Source organism: Mesitornis unicolor, unplaced genomic scaffold (genome assembly GCF_000695765.1).
Source record: "Mesitornis unicolor isolate BGI_N332 unplaced genomic scaffold, ASM69576v1 scaffold19512, whole genome shotgun sequence".
NCBI lineage: Eukaryota > Metazoa > Chordata > Aves > Mesitornithiformes > Mesitornithidae > Mesitornis > Mesitornis unicolor.
Window position 1 is genome coordinate 15,239 of NW_010171461.1, and position 16,071 is coordinate 31,309.

The 16,071-nt window shown below is 38.8% G+C and overlaps 1 protein-coding gene across 1 annotated transcript in view; it reads right to left on the bottom strand.

Moving 5' to 3' along the window:
* CFTR (cystic fibrosis transmembrane conductance regulator (ATP-binding cassette sub-family C, member 7)) overlaps nucleotides 1–15,588 on the bottom strand; it is a gene marked incomplete at both ends in the record, with an annotated part of 28,853 nt that extends 13,265 nt beyond the window's left edge. Inside the window, 8 exons of the mRNA XM_010180051.1 lie at nucleotides 221–371; nucleotides 5,114–5,193; nucleotides 6,229–6,482; nucleotides 7,587–7,624; nucleotides 10,593–10,721; nucleotides 11,569–12,301; nucleotides 13,163–13,249; nucleotides 15,494–15,588. Of these exons, the coding sequence (XP_010178353.1) occupies nucleotides 221–371; nucleotides 5,114–5,193; nucleotides 6,229–6,482; nucleotides 7,587–7,624; nucleotides 10,593–10,721; nucleotides 11,569–12,301; nucleotides 13,163–13,249; nucleotides 15,494–15,588 (1,567 nt within the window). The remainder of the gene's footprint in view (nucleotides 1–220; nucleotides 372–5,113; nucleotides 5,194–6,228; nucleotides 6,483–7,586; nucleotides 7,625–10,592; nucleotides 10,722–11,568; nucleotides 12,302–13,162; nucleotides 13,250–15,493) is intronic.
* Between the last annotated feature and the right edge of the window lie 483 nt (nucleotides 15,589–16,071).

A 16,071-nucleotide genomic window follows, 5' to 3' on the forward strand; every position in this document is an offset into this window, starting at 1 on the left:
TAAAACCCAGTTTTAAAAAGATCTTCTCCATTGCTCTTTGGCAGCAGAACACTCAGTATTTGCTGGACCAGTAACAGCACTGGCTTTAAGGAGATACGTGTTCTGCTCCCAGAGACAATGGCATCTTGCAAGAGAAAAAGCAAAGAAGAGGTGAAAGGGTGAATCACTTCTCAATTGATTTGTTGTGGATTTAGACATCTACCAACTTTGCTGCTCCTACCTTCAGATTCCAGTTGTTTCAGCTGCTGAGAAGTGTGGAGGAAGTATGCCCTTAACACAATAAAGGCTGCTATCACAGGCACTGATGCCAGGAAGATGTAGGGTTGTAATATTGAGACTACTGTTATAGCGCCAATCACAATCAGTATTAACTGTAGGATGAAAGAAAAATACTATTGATATAGTAAACTTGTAATTTTATCGACTCGAGATTGGTGATGAATCTCCTTCCCATGCCAACTACGTATTGTTTCAACAAACATAAAGTACTAACCTAAGCAGGATTTGCAGCTGAGAACAAACCTCCATGAAAAGATCGTGAATAATCAAGACCAGATCCATAACCTGTTGGAATAAGCTGCCATCTTTTCTAATAGATGGAAGAAGTGTTTTCTGTAGTGCAATCAGTATTGCAGGCTTCTAAATTATGAAGCCACACAGAAATGATGGCAGGTAGACATTCACTCTACAGTTAAAATTGTAAGAATGACACTTGCAGTATCTGTAGCCATCTCCAAACCTACTGCTGCTGTCCCTGTCTTGTCTGGACGAGGTGTGCCAGACTGCCAGGAGCTGAGTGCCAGTCTCCTGCAGGTTCTGGGTCAAGCAGTTTTTCTGAGGGCCAGAAAAAGTGAGATGTCACACATCATTGCTTGCTCAAGGGACTGTAACCCCACATGAAACTAGCAATACTACTCATCCTGACCAGGAGGCAGGAAATACATTATAAGAGGACTTGTGGTATGAAATATTAGCAGTATCAGGGAAAAAGAAGACCTTTTAAGGTGACAGATGACTCAAAAGGAACAAAAACATTCCAGACTTAATCTATCTAGCACCTTAAGCACTTAATACTGTTTTTGTTTCATACCTAAATCTAATGAAAATCAAGTATATCAGTGCACACAGAATAGCAAAGCAAAGCTCTGCTTTTTATAAGGGTATTACCTTTCACACTTAACAGCTACTTCAAACTGCAAAAATAGCAGCCTAAAGCAACTGCAAACCAACAATTTAGACAAAACTATGAATGTTGCATTGAAATATCACTGCAAATGACTAGTCAGGAAAGAAATAGACGGAAAGCAACATCAGAGGTCTTTCACAAATAGGTGTCTTCCAGGTTTCCTACCCTTTTTTTATCAGAAATCCAAGCAGGGCAATAGCAGCATCAAAGTTTATGGGAAAAAAAAATTACTGTAACAGCTGAACTAATTAAAGATTTATTTCACTGTTTTCCTAATTTCTCTTAAAAGAATGGTGACACACGTGAGTTATGCTTGAGCAGAATGTATACCACTGGTCTGCAGCAACGCAAGAATAGACTTGTGTTTACTCATTATTTCAAACTGCAGCATTTAGTACCTTTAGTATCTCTAATTGTTAAAAAACAAATGAGCTGTTTAATTGCTATTGATCCAAGTTATACAGCCCTCACATTACTTGAGATTACACAGTCACACAGTGACTGTTTTAATTCCTGTTTCTGCCATTTACTCAAATTTTGCAGTGGCCACCACGATGCCATACTGTTTTCACTGCTGGTCTGACAGTTATTTCACTAAAAAGTTGAATATGAAAATTTGTGTTATCTCATAAACTCCAAACACAAAGTAAGTGTAAAGTCAAACAGAAGATAACACCTTCTCTAAAATCCTGGTCATGAGGGATATGGAGAAGGCTGAGGTGCTCAATGACTTCTTTACCTCGGTCTTCACTGGCAAGGGTTCTAGCCACACTGCCCAAGTCACAGAAGGCAAAGGTAGGGACTGGGAGAAGGAAGATCTGCCCACTGGAAGGGAAGATCAGGTTCAAAACCATCTAAAGAACCTGAAGGTGCACAAGTCCATGGGACCCGATGACATCCATTTGCAGATGAGAGAACTGGCGGATGAAGTTGCCAAGCTGCTATCCATAATATTTGAAAGGTCGTGGCAGTCTGGTGAAGTTCCTGATGACTGGAAAAGGGGAAACATAACCCAATTTTTCAAAAAGGGGAAACAGGAAGACCCAGGAAACTATAGGCCAGTCTCACCTCTGTGCCTGGCAAGATCATGGAGCAGATCCTTCTAAAGTCTCTCCTAAGACACATGGAGAATGAAGATGCAGTGACTGCTGGTAACCAACATGGCTTTACCAAGGGCAATTTGTGCCTCATCAATTTGGTGGCCTTTTACGATGAAGTTACAGGATTGCTGGATAAGGGAAGAGCAACTGATGTCATCTACCTGGACTTGTGCAAAGCGTCTGACACTGTACCACATGACATACTGGTCACTAAATTGGAAAAACATGGATTTGATGGACAGACCACTCACTGGACAAGGAATCGGCTGGATGGCTGCACTCGGAGAGTTGCGGTCAACGGCTCGATGTCCAAATGGAGACCAATGACAAGTGGTGTTCCCCAGGGATCAGTACTGGGACCACTGATGCTTAACATCTTTGTCAGCGACAAGGACAGTGGGATCGAGTGCATCATCAGCAAGTTTGTGGATGACACCAAGCTGTGTGGTGCAGTCAACATGCTGGAAGGAAGAGATGCCATCCAGAGGTACCTGGACAGGCTGGAGAGATTGGCCCTGGCCAACCTCATGAAGTACAACAAGGCCAAGTGCACCCGGGTAGGGGCAATGTCAAGCACAAATCCAGGCTGGGCAGAGAATGGATTGAGAACAGCCCAGAGGAGAAGGACTTGAGCATGTGTCGATTAAAAACTCAACATGAGCCAGCAATGTGCGCTTGTAGCCCAGAAGGCCAACCACATCCTGGGCTGCATCAAAAGAAGTGTGGCCAGCAGGGCAAGGGAGGTGATTCTGTCCCTCTGCTCTGCTCTGGTGAGACCTCACCTGGAGTACTGCATTCAGTTCTGGGCCACCCAACATAAGAAGGACATGGAGCTGTTGGAGCGAGTCCAGAGAAGATGATCAGGGGGCTGGAGCTTCTCTCCTATGAAAACAGGCTGAGAGAGTTGGGGCTGTTCAGCCTGGAGAAGAGAAGGCTCCAGGGAGACCTTACTGCAGTTTTCCAGTTCCTGAAAGGGTACTACAGGAAAGCTGAGGAGGGACTTTTTACAAGGGCAGGTAGAGATAGGATGAAGGGGAATGGCTTTAAATTGGAAGATGGTAGATTTAGACTAGATATTAGGAAGAAATTCTTTACTGTGAGGATGGTGAGACACTGGCACGGGTTGCCCAGGGAAGTTGTGGATGCCCCCTCACTGGAAGTGTTCAAGGCTGGATAAGGCTTTGAGTGGCCTGGTCTAGGGGAAAGCGTCCCTGCCCATGGGGGTTGGACTGGATGAGCTTTAAGGTCCCTTCCAACCCAAACCATTCTATGATTCTATGAAATGTAGAGACAGACTAACTAAAATAATTTTGGAATAACATCCCCATGGCAGATCCAAAATTTGAGAAACAAAATGGCCACATCAGAAAAAAATAGTACTGTATCCTGATGATAACGAAGATGACATTAATGATTCAGCGAAAGTCTCAATGTCCATGTTTACTCATTCAGCAAATCTTCACATCAGCAGGGCATGAATTAAAGTTGCAATGCCCTTGAACCTCTTCATGTGCTGCACTGGTCTCCCTAAAGTCATGTGCCAAAGTTATCAATTACTAACAAAAACATAGGGAAAGGCATTCGGTTTTGATCAGATCATCACGTTGGTAGGGACTGCAAAGCAGAGCAAACTAACAGATGGAGACAGGCAATCTGTGTAGCAGAGTGTTTGGGTTGACTAAGTTGGGCCTGCACATCTCCTATAATAAAGGTGGAGAGGAACAGGAGGGCCGGCGAATAGTTGCTTTTATTTTTTAAATGTTCTGGGAACCAGCTCTATCTGAGGAAAAGCTGGTGCTGCAGCATGAGTGGTGGGACACTAAGAAGGGGTGCTGGGATCCACACAGAGCCTCAAAGTCTCAGAATAGGCAGGATGGGGAGCAAACAAAGGCATTCTCCTTGAAGAGCGCTGGGATCACCCCTATCTCTGTATTCAGTGTTATCTTCAGCATGGATGAATTGGAAGGTCATTTAAAACTCAAGATTTTGCAATACATGGTGTTTCCCAGGACGTATGCTGGAAACAAGCTTTTCCATCCAAAAAATAAAACGTTTGTAATTTTACAACTCTTAGGGATGCAAAATTCCTCCAAGAAGTAGCTCTCCTCCATCACAAATAGTGATCACATCTAGTGCCTGACAGGCTCAGCTTAAATCCCAGACACTCAGGGGAAGCCACAAAGATGTGAAGGATAAAAGACAAATTAGGCAAACTTGTGAAGGGGGAAAAAAAGGAAAAAAAGAGTACAATTGCCCAACTGAGAGTAGAAAGCACATCATCATGGGTCAAACTGCCCAGTAAGGCAGGACTGGAAGAGTTTCCACAGAAGATGAAATAAACCCAGAAAAACCAACAAAAGAGAAGTAAATTAAGGTTGATGCTAGCAAACTGGGAACAGAAGAGGCCAAGGAAGTCAAGCCATGAAAATGACTAAATTCCATTAGAGGATAGCAGGAAAAGAAAAATTAATCTTGAGCCAAGAGAATGGAAAGAAATTAAGGAATGCCCATTACACCTTTCAAGTGGAATGTGGGCAGCAGTAGGGATACTCATACTGTAGTGGTCTGCAGGGCAAAAATGCTTCTGAGCCTAAGAGGGGTTTGCACAAACAGTGGAGGTACATGTATAGGAAAGGACTAAGAAAAGATGCAATGAAGATGACTTACAAGATAAGCTGCTATGCAAACACATATACAGACCAAAAAAAGGAAGCTGCATTTCATTCAAGTTATTTCTTCTTCTTAATGTGATTTCTTTGGCATGATGTATGACTAAAACTTTGCAGTGCTATAAGACAGCAAAATTTAGTGTGTTTATTCTACAAACCTGAATGAAGTCAAATACTGTAAGTGGAAGTAAGTCATCCAGTACCGCCGTGTCTTTTGAAAATCTGTTAAGCATACCACCTATGGATTAAGAAAAAAAGAAAAAAAGGAATAAAAACCTCAAACATTTTAACACCCTAAAAATCCTACAGTTATTACTCTAACAAAAGATACTACTGTTTCTGAATACAAAATACTAAGTATAAGTACAAGATTTTTTCTAGTACAAGCAATTCCATTACAGTTTAGTGGAGCTACAGCTCTTTCCCCAGGGAGGAATTTGGCTCCAAAAAACCCAAGAAAATGTAATAAAAACAAAGAAACATAATTAAACAGGACAGAAAAATAGGCACAAAGCATAAGGTCTGTAGCCTTTATGCAGCAGGCTCTGCTGATACACAGATGATTTGCACATCAGCATTTGTGTGTGTTTGTACACCAGTTTCTTAGCCTCTGAGCAGAATTACTGCAGTAGTCACCAGGTAACAAAGAATTAAGTGTATAATGGGAAAATGAAGGAGAAACCCTATGTTGTATCATCACTTCCCAGTGACTCCTGTAATCTAGTACGCACCAGTAAGAAGGGTATGGGACAGGCACTTCATGTACAGCAGGAGATTGAACTTGTTGCACCAGTTACATAATGAACTTTGTATCAACTGCAGAGCCAAATTTGAATACACATACTATTATTCACTCTAACTGATATTTTATGCCATTTTAGTAGGACTACTCATGAAATAAAGCAGTATTTCTTATTCACACCTGACACCTTGTCACTCACCACATAGCTGACTCTATCTTTTCTATTGCAGCTTTAGACAAAGTCTATTCATTAGAAGTCATTCTAGTTTTATTGCCTCAAACAGTTAACAGTTAATTTTCTCCAACTTATAAGGTGATATTTCAGAATCGGAACTGACAACTGAAATATGTCAAACTTAAAGTGCAATCAAGGTTCATTGAAAGATTCAGAAATTACTTCATGTGGCAAACTTTTAACATTCAGCTTGACTGAAAATGTAAATGGAAAGCAACAGTATCCTTTAACAGAATGAAAACTGTTTAATTGAAATGACACCCATACATGAGTCAATCGGTTCCCATCTCAGTTACCTGCTTTCCAAGAGTTGAATGTTGACATAGGTGCATGAAGAACTGCGTGCACCATCTTTTGATGAAGAGTTTTAGACACTGTTATAAGTGTATGCACAAGGGGCAAGCCTCTGAAGATTCCCATGGCAAGCAGGGTATCTGCCACTCCCACATAGATATAAATGATGTAGTAGGTGCTGGTGTCAGTGACAATCACGGGAGGTTTGTCAGAGGTACTGTTGTCTGACTGTGTTGCATTCGCTTTCAAAGCTGTCCTGTGTGATGGAAATTAAAGATAAATGCATTTTTTTTCTTTTATTTTCTCTATTAAACAAATAGTACTGCAATGTTCATTTGTTTTAAAACTATGTTAATGGTTCGTTATATATATTTCCAGTCATTTTTTAAATATTATCTTGTATGTATGAAACATAAATTATGAACTGCCTCATGTTCCACTAAGTCAAAGTTACTCTGTGTGTGTGTGTTCAGGAGGCAAGGCAATAAATGTCTTATTCATCTCCTCAGACACCTTTGGTGATTCAGTGCCACTCAGCATTTGTAGCAATTTCTGAAATTAGTTGCAATTGTGCAATGAATGTTTTTTACAAAAATGGAATTTATGCCATTAGTATATAACTATGAACCTTCCAACAGTTTTCTCCAAAACTACTGTGAAAATGAAAAAATAGTTTAAGCGTTAAAAAAGTGAATTATTATGGAAGTGAAATGCTTTAGGTGTACTACAAAAATCAAAGGCCTTAGTGACCTTTTGTAAGGGGACATGAACATAAATCCCTCTTCCTCAAGATCAGACCTAAGTCACCATATGTTTCCTATACTCAAACATGCAGACTTAGTGCTGCAGGACAAAAACAAGGATCAAAAGCATTAATTAACCCAGGAAAAGCCATACTGCTGCTCAATACGTTTTAACCTTTATCTGCCTGGCCCTGCAACTTCTGGGAATTTTTCATAGGTGAGCAGAGGAAACTGTCCAAATGGGCTCTTGTAGAAACTGCTCCCTTAAAATGTTCCTAAGCAAATGTCTCATCTGGCAGCTCTGAAAGACAGTGGTGAACCACAGTGTATTCAGGATAATCAAGTCCATCTCTAGAGTGAGCTGACCCATGAAAAGTCTTGTGTGTGCCACTATGTTCAGTAACAAGGCACAAACCATTTGATTGTTAGCACATAACAAAGTACCAACTTAAGAGACCACCTACGTGAGGTATTTCAATCATCCACCTATGAACCATTCTACTGAATATAAGCTAATGCCTATCCATATAGAGTTCTGGCAGAAATTATTAACTATTTACAGCAAAAATAAAGATAAAGGAGACCCCAATTTCTCAATAAATGTCACCACTACTTACTTTTTAAGAAACCATAATCCAGCAAGAGAAGCAGCTACCTGTGACCAAAGAAAAGAGTCAATTTTTTTGTCTCGTCATATTATGTACTTTTTCTTACTTATCTTCTTTCACCAACTGTGTAATTGTTTGCAGAGAGAGCATTATAAATGGATGGAAGTCAAACTTCCCTGAAGTGAAAACCTTGTCATATCTGCGCCTCTTTCCACAGAAGCCATTTAGTGCATCCCACCAGGAAAGCTGGATTTAGACTTGTATTACAATCAGGCTCTCAAGTGCCTAAATATTCTTTTATTGTTTTTTACTGTACTATTAACAAAGGCTTGCTAATGCATTCCTAATGACAAGGAACATTCACTGTACGCTTTAACATATTTTAAGTTTTAAAGATTATTATTTCTTGATGGGCCTAAAAGAGTCAGTCTCTCAATATCTTCAAAGACAGCTGTTCAAATACGAATGTTAAACCTTTCACGTTGTTATTTTTGCATTGCTGTTCATGCTACCTGCTATCTACATTTGATATATCTATTTCTCTGAAACTGCCTGGCTTCTAGTTGTACATAATTCTCCACATAATCTATTTTAACGTTTTTTAAATGTGGAATTAAGCCCTTTTTATTGTGAGATGCTTCAGTGCTCAACAGTGCCGTAACACATTTTCTTGTCTGTCCACTGAGATACTGAAGGTCTTCATCTAGTCCACAACATTTCAGCCAGCTCTATATCTGCCTATAATATTTTTTCTAAGGGTCTAAACATAGTTTCTACGATTCTCTTCCCATATATTTTATGGCACTGGTACAGGAACGTATTGCGATACTACCTCAGCATATAATTAAAGTCTTTGCCTTGGTAGCCACTAACTTTTGCAGGTCTTACAGTAAATAACTCAAGATTGACCATGATGTCCTAAATGCAAGCATTCATAAGGATCAGACTTGTTTGACAATAATAGTTTTACATCTCCCAACAGAATTAAGTTCTTATCTGGAATCTTTACAACAGAGGAGATTTTTCAGTTGTGAAGATTTAAGTAGATAATATTGTGACAGAATAACTTCACAAAGCCTTTCCATATGTTTCCATTCATAACTGCACTTCTTCCAGTTCAGCAACCCTCATCTCTGGATGTTACATCTAGGAAACACAGGTTTGAGCCAATTAAGCAAGCTATACACACAGACACCCTGCAAATCTGGGAAGAATGTACAACAGATGCCCTGTTTATGATGAGCTGTGTGGAGTCACCTAGGAACCTGCAGTACGAAACAATCCATTCTAAATCTAAAATAGTATCTCTAGCATTTCCACAAAAAACCCATCCAGTTCTGAAGGGTGTCAAAACTTCACTTTCGATTTACTTGTCACTACTCTCTCAGTCCAGAACTTGGATGTTCATCACTACCCTCTCTTCATCGTCTAAGGCCAGAAGGGTACAACCTGTTAGCACAGGCCACACGACCACTTGGCATGGTATTTCACCTCATGAACAGAGGTTTCCCAAAGGTTACACAGTCTGTGCTATGACTGAAGGTCTTCCAGCTCATTAATTTATCAATAGGCTTTTACTTAACTAATAGTCACACTGGAAAGTTTAACTTGGATGGATACAGCCTTTGTCATAAGATTTGTTCTTCAATTAGAAGATGAGACTTTTTAATTATTTAGAAAAGGTTTTAGTCTCATTTAAAAGCAAACATTTGTAACCAAGATTAGAAATGTATGTTGAATATATAGGGATAAATCTGATATACCTCAAAGTTAAAATTTCCTTTTCCCCTACAACTCACATTTGGCTTTGCTATTGTAGGTTTACACAGCCGCTTTCCACTACCATGAAAATAAAACTTACATGGTAAGAACAGCTACACATTTAAATACTGTCTTGCTTTTGGAGGTTGTTTAAAAATTTGAGATCCCAAACAACATCTAAATGTGAGGCTTTATTCCTGGTCCAAGCTCCAGGTTTTATTCCTGGTCCAAAAGAATTAATTTAAATCACCTGCAACATGACACCACTGTAAATTCAGGATACCATCAATCATATCCTTTTCCATGTTTGATGACACCACAAGTTTGAAAGCCACCACTGAACTTCTGAAAACCTTTCACTGACACAATCAGCCAGAAACTAGTCCTTTATTTCTAACAGATTCTTCTCTTCTTTCAGTTCATGTTGAAAAATGCCAAGAGAAATTGGTACCATATTTTTTAAGTTGACATAAGAATACAGCCTCATTAATCTCCCAGTCTTCTCTCTGAAACTTGCTCCTTCCCTCAGAAAAACACTTGATTTAGGATAATAATAGTAAAAGAGGATATCAGGACATTCTGTATATATGCTAAAAGTCTTTCCTAAACTGAGAGACAAGACAAAAAGCAGGCAAATCCTGTTACAAGAAAACACAGTCAGACTTGCATGTTCAGGCAGATGTTCTGCAATACTTTTTCTGACAGCATTTTCCACTGTACTTGGAAAAAGCATTCTCTGCATGCTGCAGGAACATCCCATCCATCTTTAAATGCCATCACAGGCATTCAGCTGTGCTCACCACTCTCGTTTCACTAGGAGCAAAGCTACTAACTCATCTTTTAAAGCAATTCTCCAGAATTTAAGTATGTGCTCATTAAAAAAATCTAGTAATTGTTACTGTTAACCCCCTACAGCTCTGCAAAATCATCTTTGAAGTGGAAAATGGAAGATTATTCACCTGTGAAGAAGATACCTGCATAGATAGGCCAGCAATTCTTATTTATGTTACCACATAGCAGAAAATAACCGAGATAATTTGAGGAGGTGGGTCCTCTGCTGTCATGCACTAATCACTATCTTTGGTGAGAAATGCTCATCTAAAGGGTCATTGCTATATCATTTAACAGCAGCTGCCAATAAGCAAAACATACATAAGCTAATGTCTTGATGCTTTATCCATTTAACCTTTTATCACAAACAACAGTTCAAACAGACATTTGTAGTAACATGTCATCAAGTGCAGATTTTCTTACCTCAATTAAGAAGATGGTAACACACAAAATTAGAACAAAAATCAAGTTTTTGTGGATGGTAACGTATCTGAAATAGGTATTCCATGTGGTAACAGTGCCCATGCTTTCAGCATCATCAGTGAAGCATTCCTGGCAAAGAATTGATACGACCATAGTCAGAATGATGTGAGAGTAAATATGTAGATAATCTGAGGGGTTTTTTTTCTGCTGAGATCAATAAAGCAAAAGAAACAATAGGCTGTGCTTCAGCAAATTATGAGTTTAAGTATTTCTTGTAGACTTTTTTCCACCTAGGAAACTACTTCAGAAAATTTTCCTATCCTGTAAAAATCAGCTGTCAGTTTTGAAAATGAGAGTTATTTATCATGCCCAGTTGACAGTTACTAGAAATAAAGTAACTTTGGTCCAGTTCTTGGAATAAAACTGTACCTTAATTGCATAATTTCCAGCACATCCATAAAAACAGTAAAACCCTGGTTACTCTTCTGTTCATTATCCGTACCAGAACATAAGAGCTAAGCAGTCTGACAGATTTGTCAAATTTGATTAAAGTCCAGTTTTGAAAACTGAGCTAATTCAAATGTATTTTATTTTTTCCATAAACCTTTATGCTCCAAATGCCAATTTTACATAAATATTTTAAAATAATGTTTTTCCATGTTATGGTTTCAAGTTTCATTTTAGCATAAGTAATCTTAAGGGTAGATTAAAGTGCTGGAGATTAAAATTCTGTGTTGAAGTCCTCTACAGATAGCATTCAAAAACAATTAAAAAATCAGGCAAAATAATTTTTTTAGGATTTCAATTATTTCAAGATGGTATCTGAATTTAAAAACCCACAGATATTCCAAAAGGATATTTCACAGAAAAGTACTGCATTAGGAATGACACTGACAGGTAGAAAAATACATAAGGAGTATATTGCACTAACCTATCCCTATATCAGAAACCAAGATGAATGTAAATGAACACACACCTTCAAATCCTCTTCATTGATTTCATCAGTTATGTCCAAGACACTGTCTCGAGACAAGCGCCTAGTGTAGATATCTATCTCAGAAGAAAGGTTTGTCTGAGGCACCATAGACATTTTCCGAAATGATGTACTTCCCTTTTTGGAAAAGTTTGGTCCATAGTTCACAGTGGTGCCCGACATCAGGTTTAAAACAGATTGCCTCCTCTGACCTTGCAGCATGTGGTCAGTGTTTAGCATGTTACTCCGGAGCAGACCTATGTCTCCCTGCTCCAAGTCAGGTACCAGTGAGAGCCTCCTTTCTGGTGGGTCGTTGTGGCCATCTTCTATCCCATTGATCTGCATCCCATTCTTCTGCACTACTGAGAACTTCCTACTTGCATTAATGGGGTTAATAATTACAGAGTTCTTCCTCTTGTCATTAAAATCTGATGTTTGTTTAAAAGATTGCTTCTTTATTTCATTTCGTGATCCCATGCCTTCTCCTTCAATGGAAAATCGCCGGAGAGTCTCGGTTAGAATTGAATTTCTTCTCTCTGCACTGAACTGATCAAAAGAATCAAATCCCATCAGCTCTGAGCTGAAGTCTGGACGTTGACCCTGAAGTTCAGAAAATGTTCCATAGAAATAGCAGCTCCCCTCATGTAAAATTAATATTTTGTCAGCAATCTTTAAGTGTTCCAGTTTTGACGTAACCAAGATCCTAGTTTTATTCGCCATCAACTTGCACACACAGCTTTAAAAGATGAAAGTGTTAAAAATTAGATTTTTTTCCTTCATGACTAAATGTTGGTTTTATCCCTTTCACTTTCAATCTATTTGCTTTTATGTGCCCCCCTCCCAGTTTGAGCAGTCAAACTACAGAGGAGGTGGCAAGGTTGAGACGTGTAAAGAGTGAGTACTTCATCACGGGAACCAAAAAAGAGGGAAAACTTTAACCATATTCAGGTCAATCCAAAAAGCACAGTTCAACATGAAAATTAAGTATTTCTTTGCATCTTAGGGTTACTTAAATATTCTGCTACCAAACTTAAAAGTATTAGCTTGATTTTAAAACTTCAAACTTCTGGTGACTGGAAAGATCATAGATGGCAGTGTGTGTCCTCACTGTTTTGAACTACGCCACCAGGACATGCCAGAATTCTCTGTCTTTGACCAACCTGCTTCCAATCTCTTGGTCAGTGGGCACTTTCAGGTGAACAGTCTTTTAGTGATCAGAAAACCAAGACAAAATAGAGCTTTTTGTAAAAAATTATATTTACAAAGCAGGTGTTTTTCAATGAAAGCCTTTCTAGTATGCAGACACACCAGATATAAAGCCATGCACTCTGGGAGTAACAGACTACAGAAGGCTAAAGACGTTGAGATTGAAGAAGGAGCAGTAATGCTCACACCTGGCTCTGGCTTGTTCCCAGCACAGTGCACTGTCCTGCTGCTAACACAAAATACTCATGAGAATCCCTAAAAATAAACATCCCCAAAAGGTATAATTCTGATCACTTCAGTATTTTGGTACTGCTATTAAATTTCTGTTCTTGGTTTTACTTTGTGCTGCTCAGTGGGATTTTTAAATACAATCTATCAAAACATGCAGTACCTTTCAAATATCTCTTTTTCTGTAAAAATGTCTAAATGTCCAAAAGGAGAATCCAGGAGATACAAATCAGCATCCTTGTACACTGCTCTAAACAGAAAAAAATTGAAATTACATTAACTTTCACAGGTCTTATGAATTTACATAAAGATAATTTTAAAAGAATGCCTTTACATTTTTCTTTCAAAAACTTATAATTGATAGACTTTTCTACAGCTTCAATATGGAGATGGACTTCGATGTTAAATGTGCTTATAAGACATCTTTCAATAAAAACCTTCCTTGCTGCAGAACACATTACAAACTAACTCAGTTTTCCATTAATTTCTGTGCAAAGGAAGCTATACCACTGCCTTTTCTCAGCTTACTCTAAAGTTCTGTTTATGGCCTGAATCTGACAGTCCCCACCAGTGCACAATGAGCATTTAAATGGGAATTCAGTACCTCCTATAATGTCTACTGGCCTAAGGGAATATTACATATATGTAAATAAGTGTGTGAAAAGACTCTGGTCTCAGCACTCCATTTTAAAAGTACATTGAAATAATTGGTGAGCAAAGACAAGTGTATTAGTGAGCTACAAGCTTGCAAACATTATCTGAAGTGGGACTTGTACAATATATTGAGATAAAGACATGAAAAACTATTTGTAGCATTAGGACCTTAAGCTGTACATGCCTGGACATGGCTCACTGAGACCTAAACTTGTGGTTAAGAGGTTTTTTAAAAATCAATCTCAATAGAAGTTCAAAAAGGTCCCTTGCCTTCCTTTGTGAGTATGAAAATTGTGATGTGATATGAATCAAGGTATAATTAGCAAAGAAAATTTGGAAGCTGCATTTCAGTACTTTTTAAAGTACTCTAAAAATGAATTTGAAAATCATTGTGTTAAACAATGTGGAAATATTTTACAAGCAGGAAAAAAAGCCCTCAATAATAGTCTATTATGTTAATAAACTAAGCAAGCTTGTTGAAAAATCCTCCGTCATGATGGATTTCACTGACCATACATTATGATATAGTGGCTGCACAACAACAAAAAGTTCCTACTGTTACTGGCACTTTGATCAGCAAAGATTTGCATGCTTTTTCCTGGAATAATGGTGGCACTCAAATTATTGCTATAATTTGTATGTTGGATTTAGTAGTTACAAATGACAACCTTTAGGGTACTGGGCCAGTGAGCCACCTCAAACCCAGGTCATGCACTGTTTTTTTCCCTTGGTCCGTCCTTTCCCCCAGTTGTAGCTGCAGGCACTGGCAGAGCACCATAAGAAAGATGGGACTCAGACAATCTCCATCTGCTTCCCATGATGGCTGGTTGATGGCACTTCCAGCAGGGATTCTGATTTCATATGACCACACAGAGTGCCCCAGACACATGTATGCAGTCAGTCCAAGCAAATAATGTCCAGCTTATCACCAGTCCACATGGGTACAACCCTGGTTGTAATCCTAAATTTTCTCCTCTAGCTTTTTCAGAGCTTCATCTGCACCTCACACCTCAACACCTGCACACCTTGCTGTATACTGAGTTTAGGCTGGAACCCAAACAAAATGTAAAGCAGATACAGCCACTGTCTTTGGGACATTTGGGACATCTGTTACACAGACATGCGTTCATGGGATGCCAGTGTAGATCACCATAATGTGATTTTACTTCTACCCAGAGTTTCTGAGCATGGGAACCAGCACAATTTGCACTTGGCACAGAAACAAATGGGGCCATTTACACATCAGAGCTATCTTTACTGGATTTCTGGTGACAGCTAAGTGATTCTGCTGAAACACATAGCTACTTTATAAGACAAACACCTATGTTATTGTTCTGTAGACCTTCAAATTTACCTACTAACATGTGAAGGTCAAACAGACTAGACTATTATTCACAGGTACTGACTAGCCATTCCTTTCCACTTTTTACCAAAACTATTAGCAACACTTTTTGAAACATAGCAATTTTTTTTTCATTTTTCTTACCTGCAGACAGGGAGTAAGTATATCATTAATCAATATATAAACTGCTTTGTAGAAGTGTCATAGCAGGGAAAGATCCTGGAATATTTCTTGTTTGTATCTTTGTATGGGTTTCTTCAGTACTTAGAAACCTACGTTTATAGGTCTGAATCTCCCAGTGGCATCTTGCATCAGGGAGGGAAAGGTTCAGCTTCAGCTAAGCCATAGCATGTGTCTGACATCAAACTTAAAATTCAATAAATAAAGATGCAGGTGTATCACAATAACAACTGCATAGCAAACATGTATTTAAGTGCTTAGTCATAATATTCTCCTTATTCATGAAACAATACACTACTCAGACAGCAAAATACTCACCTTGCTAGTGAAATGCGTGCTCGCTGGCCTCCGCTCAGAATGATTCCACCTTCACCCAGCACTGTATAATCTTTGTCTGGGAACTTGGAAATGTCCTGTTAACAAAAGGTTTTTAAGAATCAGATGTGTATTTCCATATCCAAGAAACTCAAGCTACAGACTGGATGGAAGCACACTGTACAACAGTGTACAGACAGGTTAGGCAGAAGTTGTAAAAAAAAGAAGTCCCACAGACGTTTATTTCTTTCATTTGTTTATGTAATCAGAAACGGTGATAAAAGAAAATATATCATTCTATGCAGAGAGCAATCACAAGCTGCAAGATCTCAGGAACAAATATTTGTCTTAACTTGTAGATCTCTATAAAATCAAGGCATGTGCCTTCACACACTATCAATCCAAGACATTAACCATTCGAGTTCTCTGTCAAATAATGATGATAAATGCACTTGCCACTGAAATTAGGGAGAGCAAGATGCAAACTCTGGATGTGAGCTCTTCAAAACCCAGAGAAATTTATACTTCAGACAGGCTCATTAAAAAAGGCTTGCATAAAATTCCTAGCCACGAATGGCAGG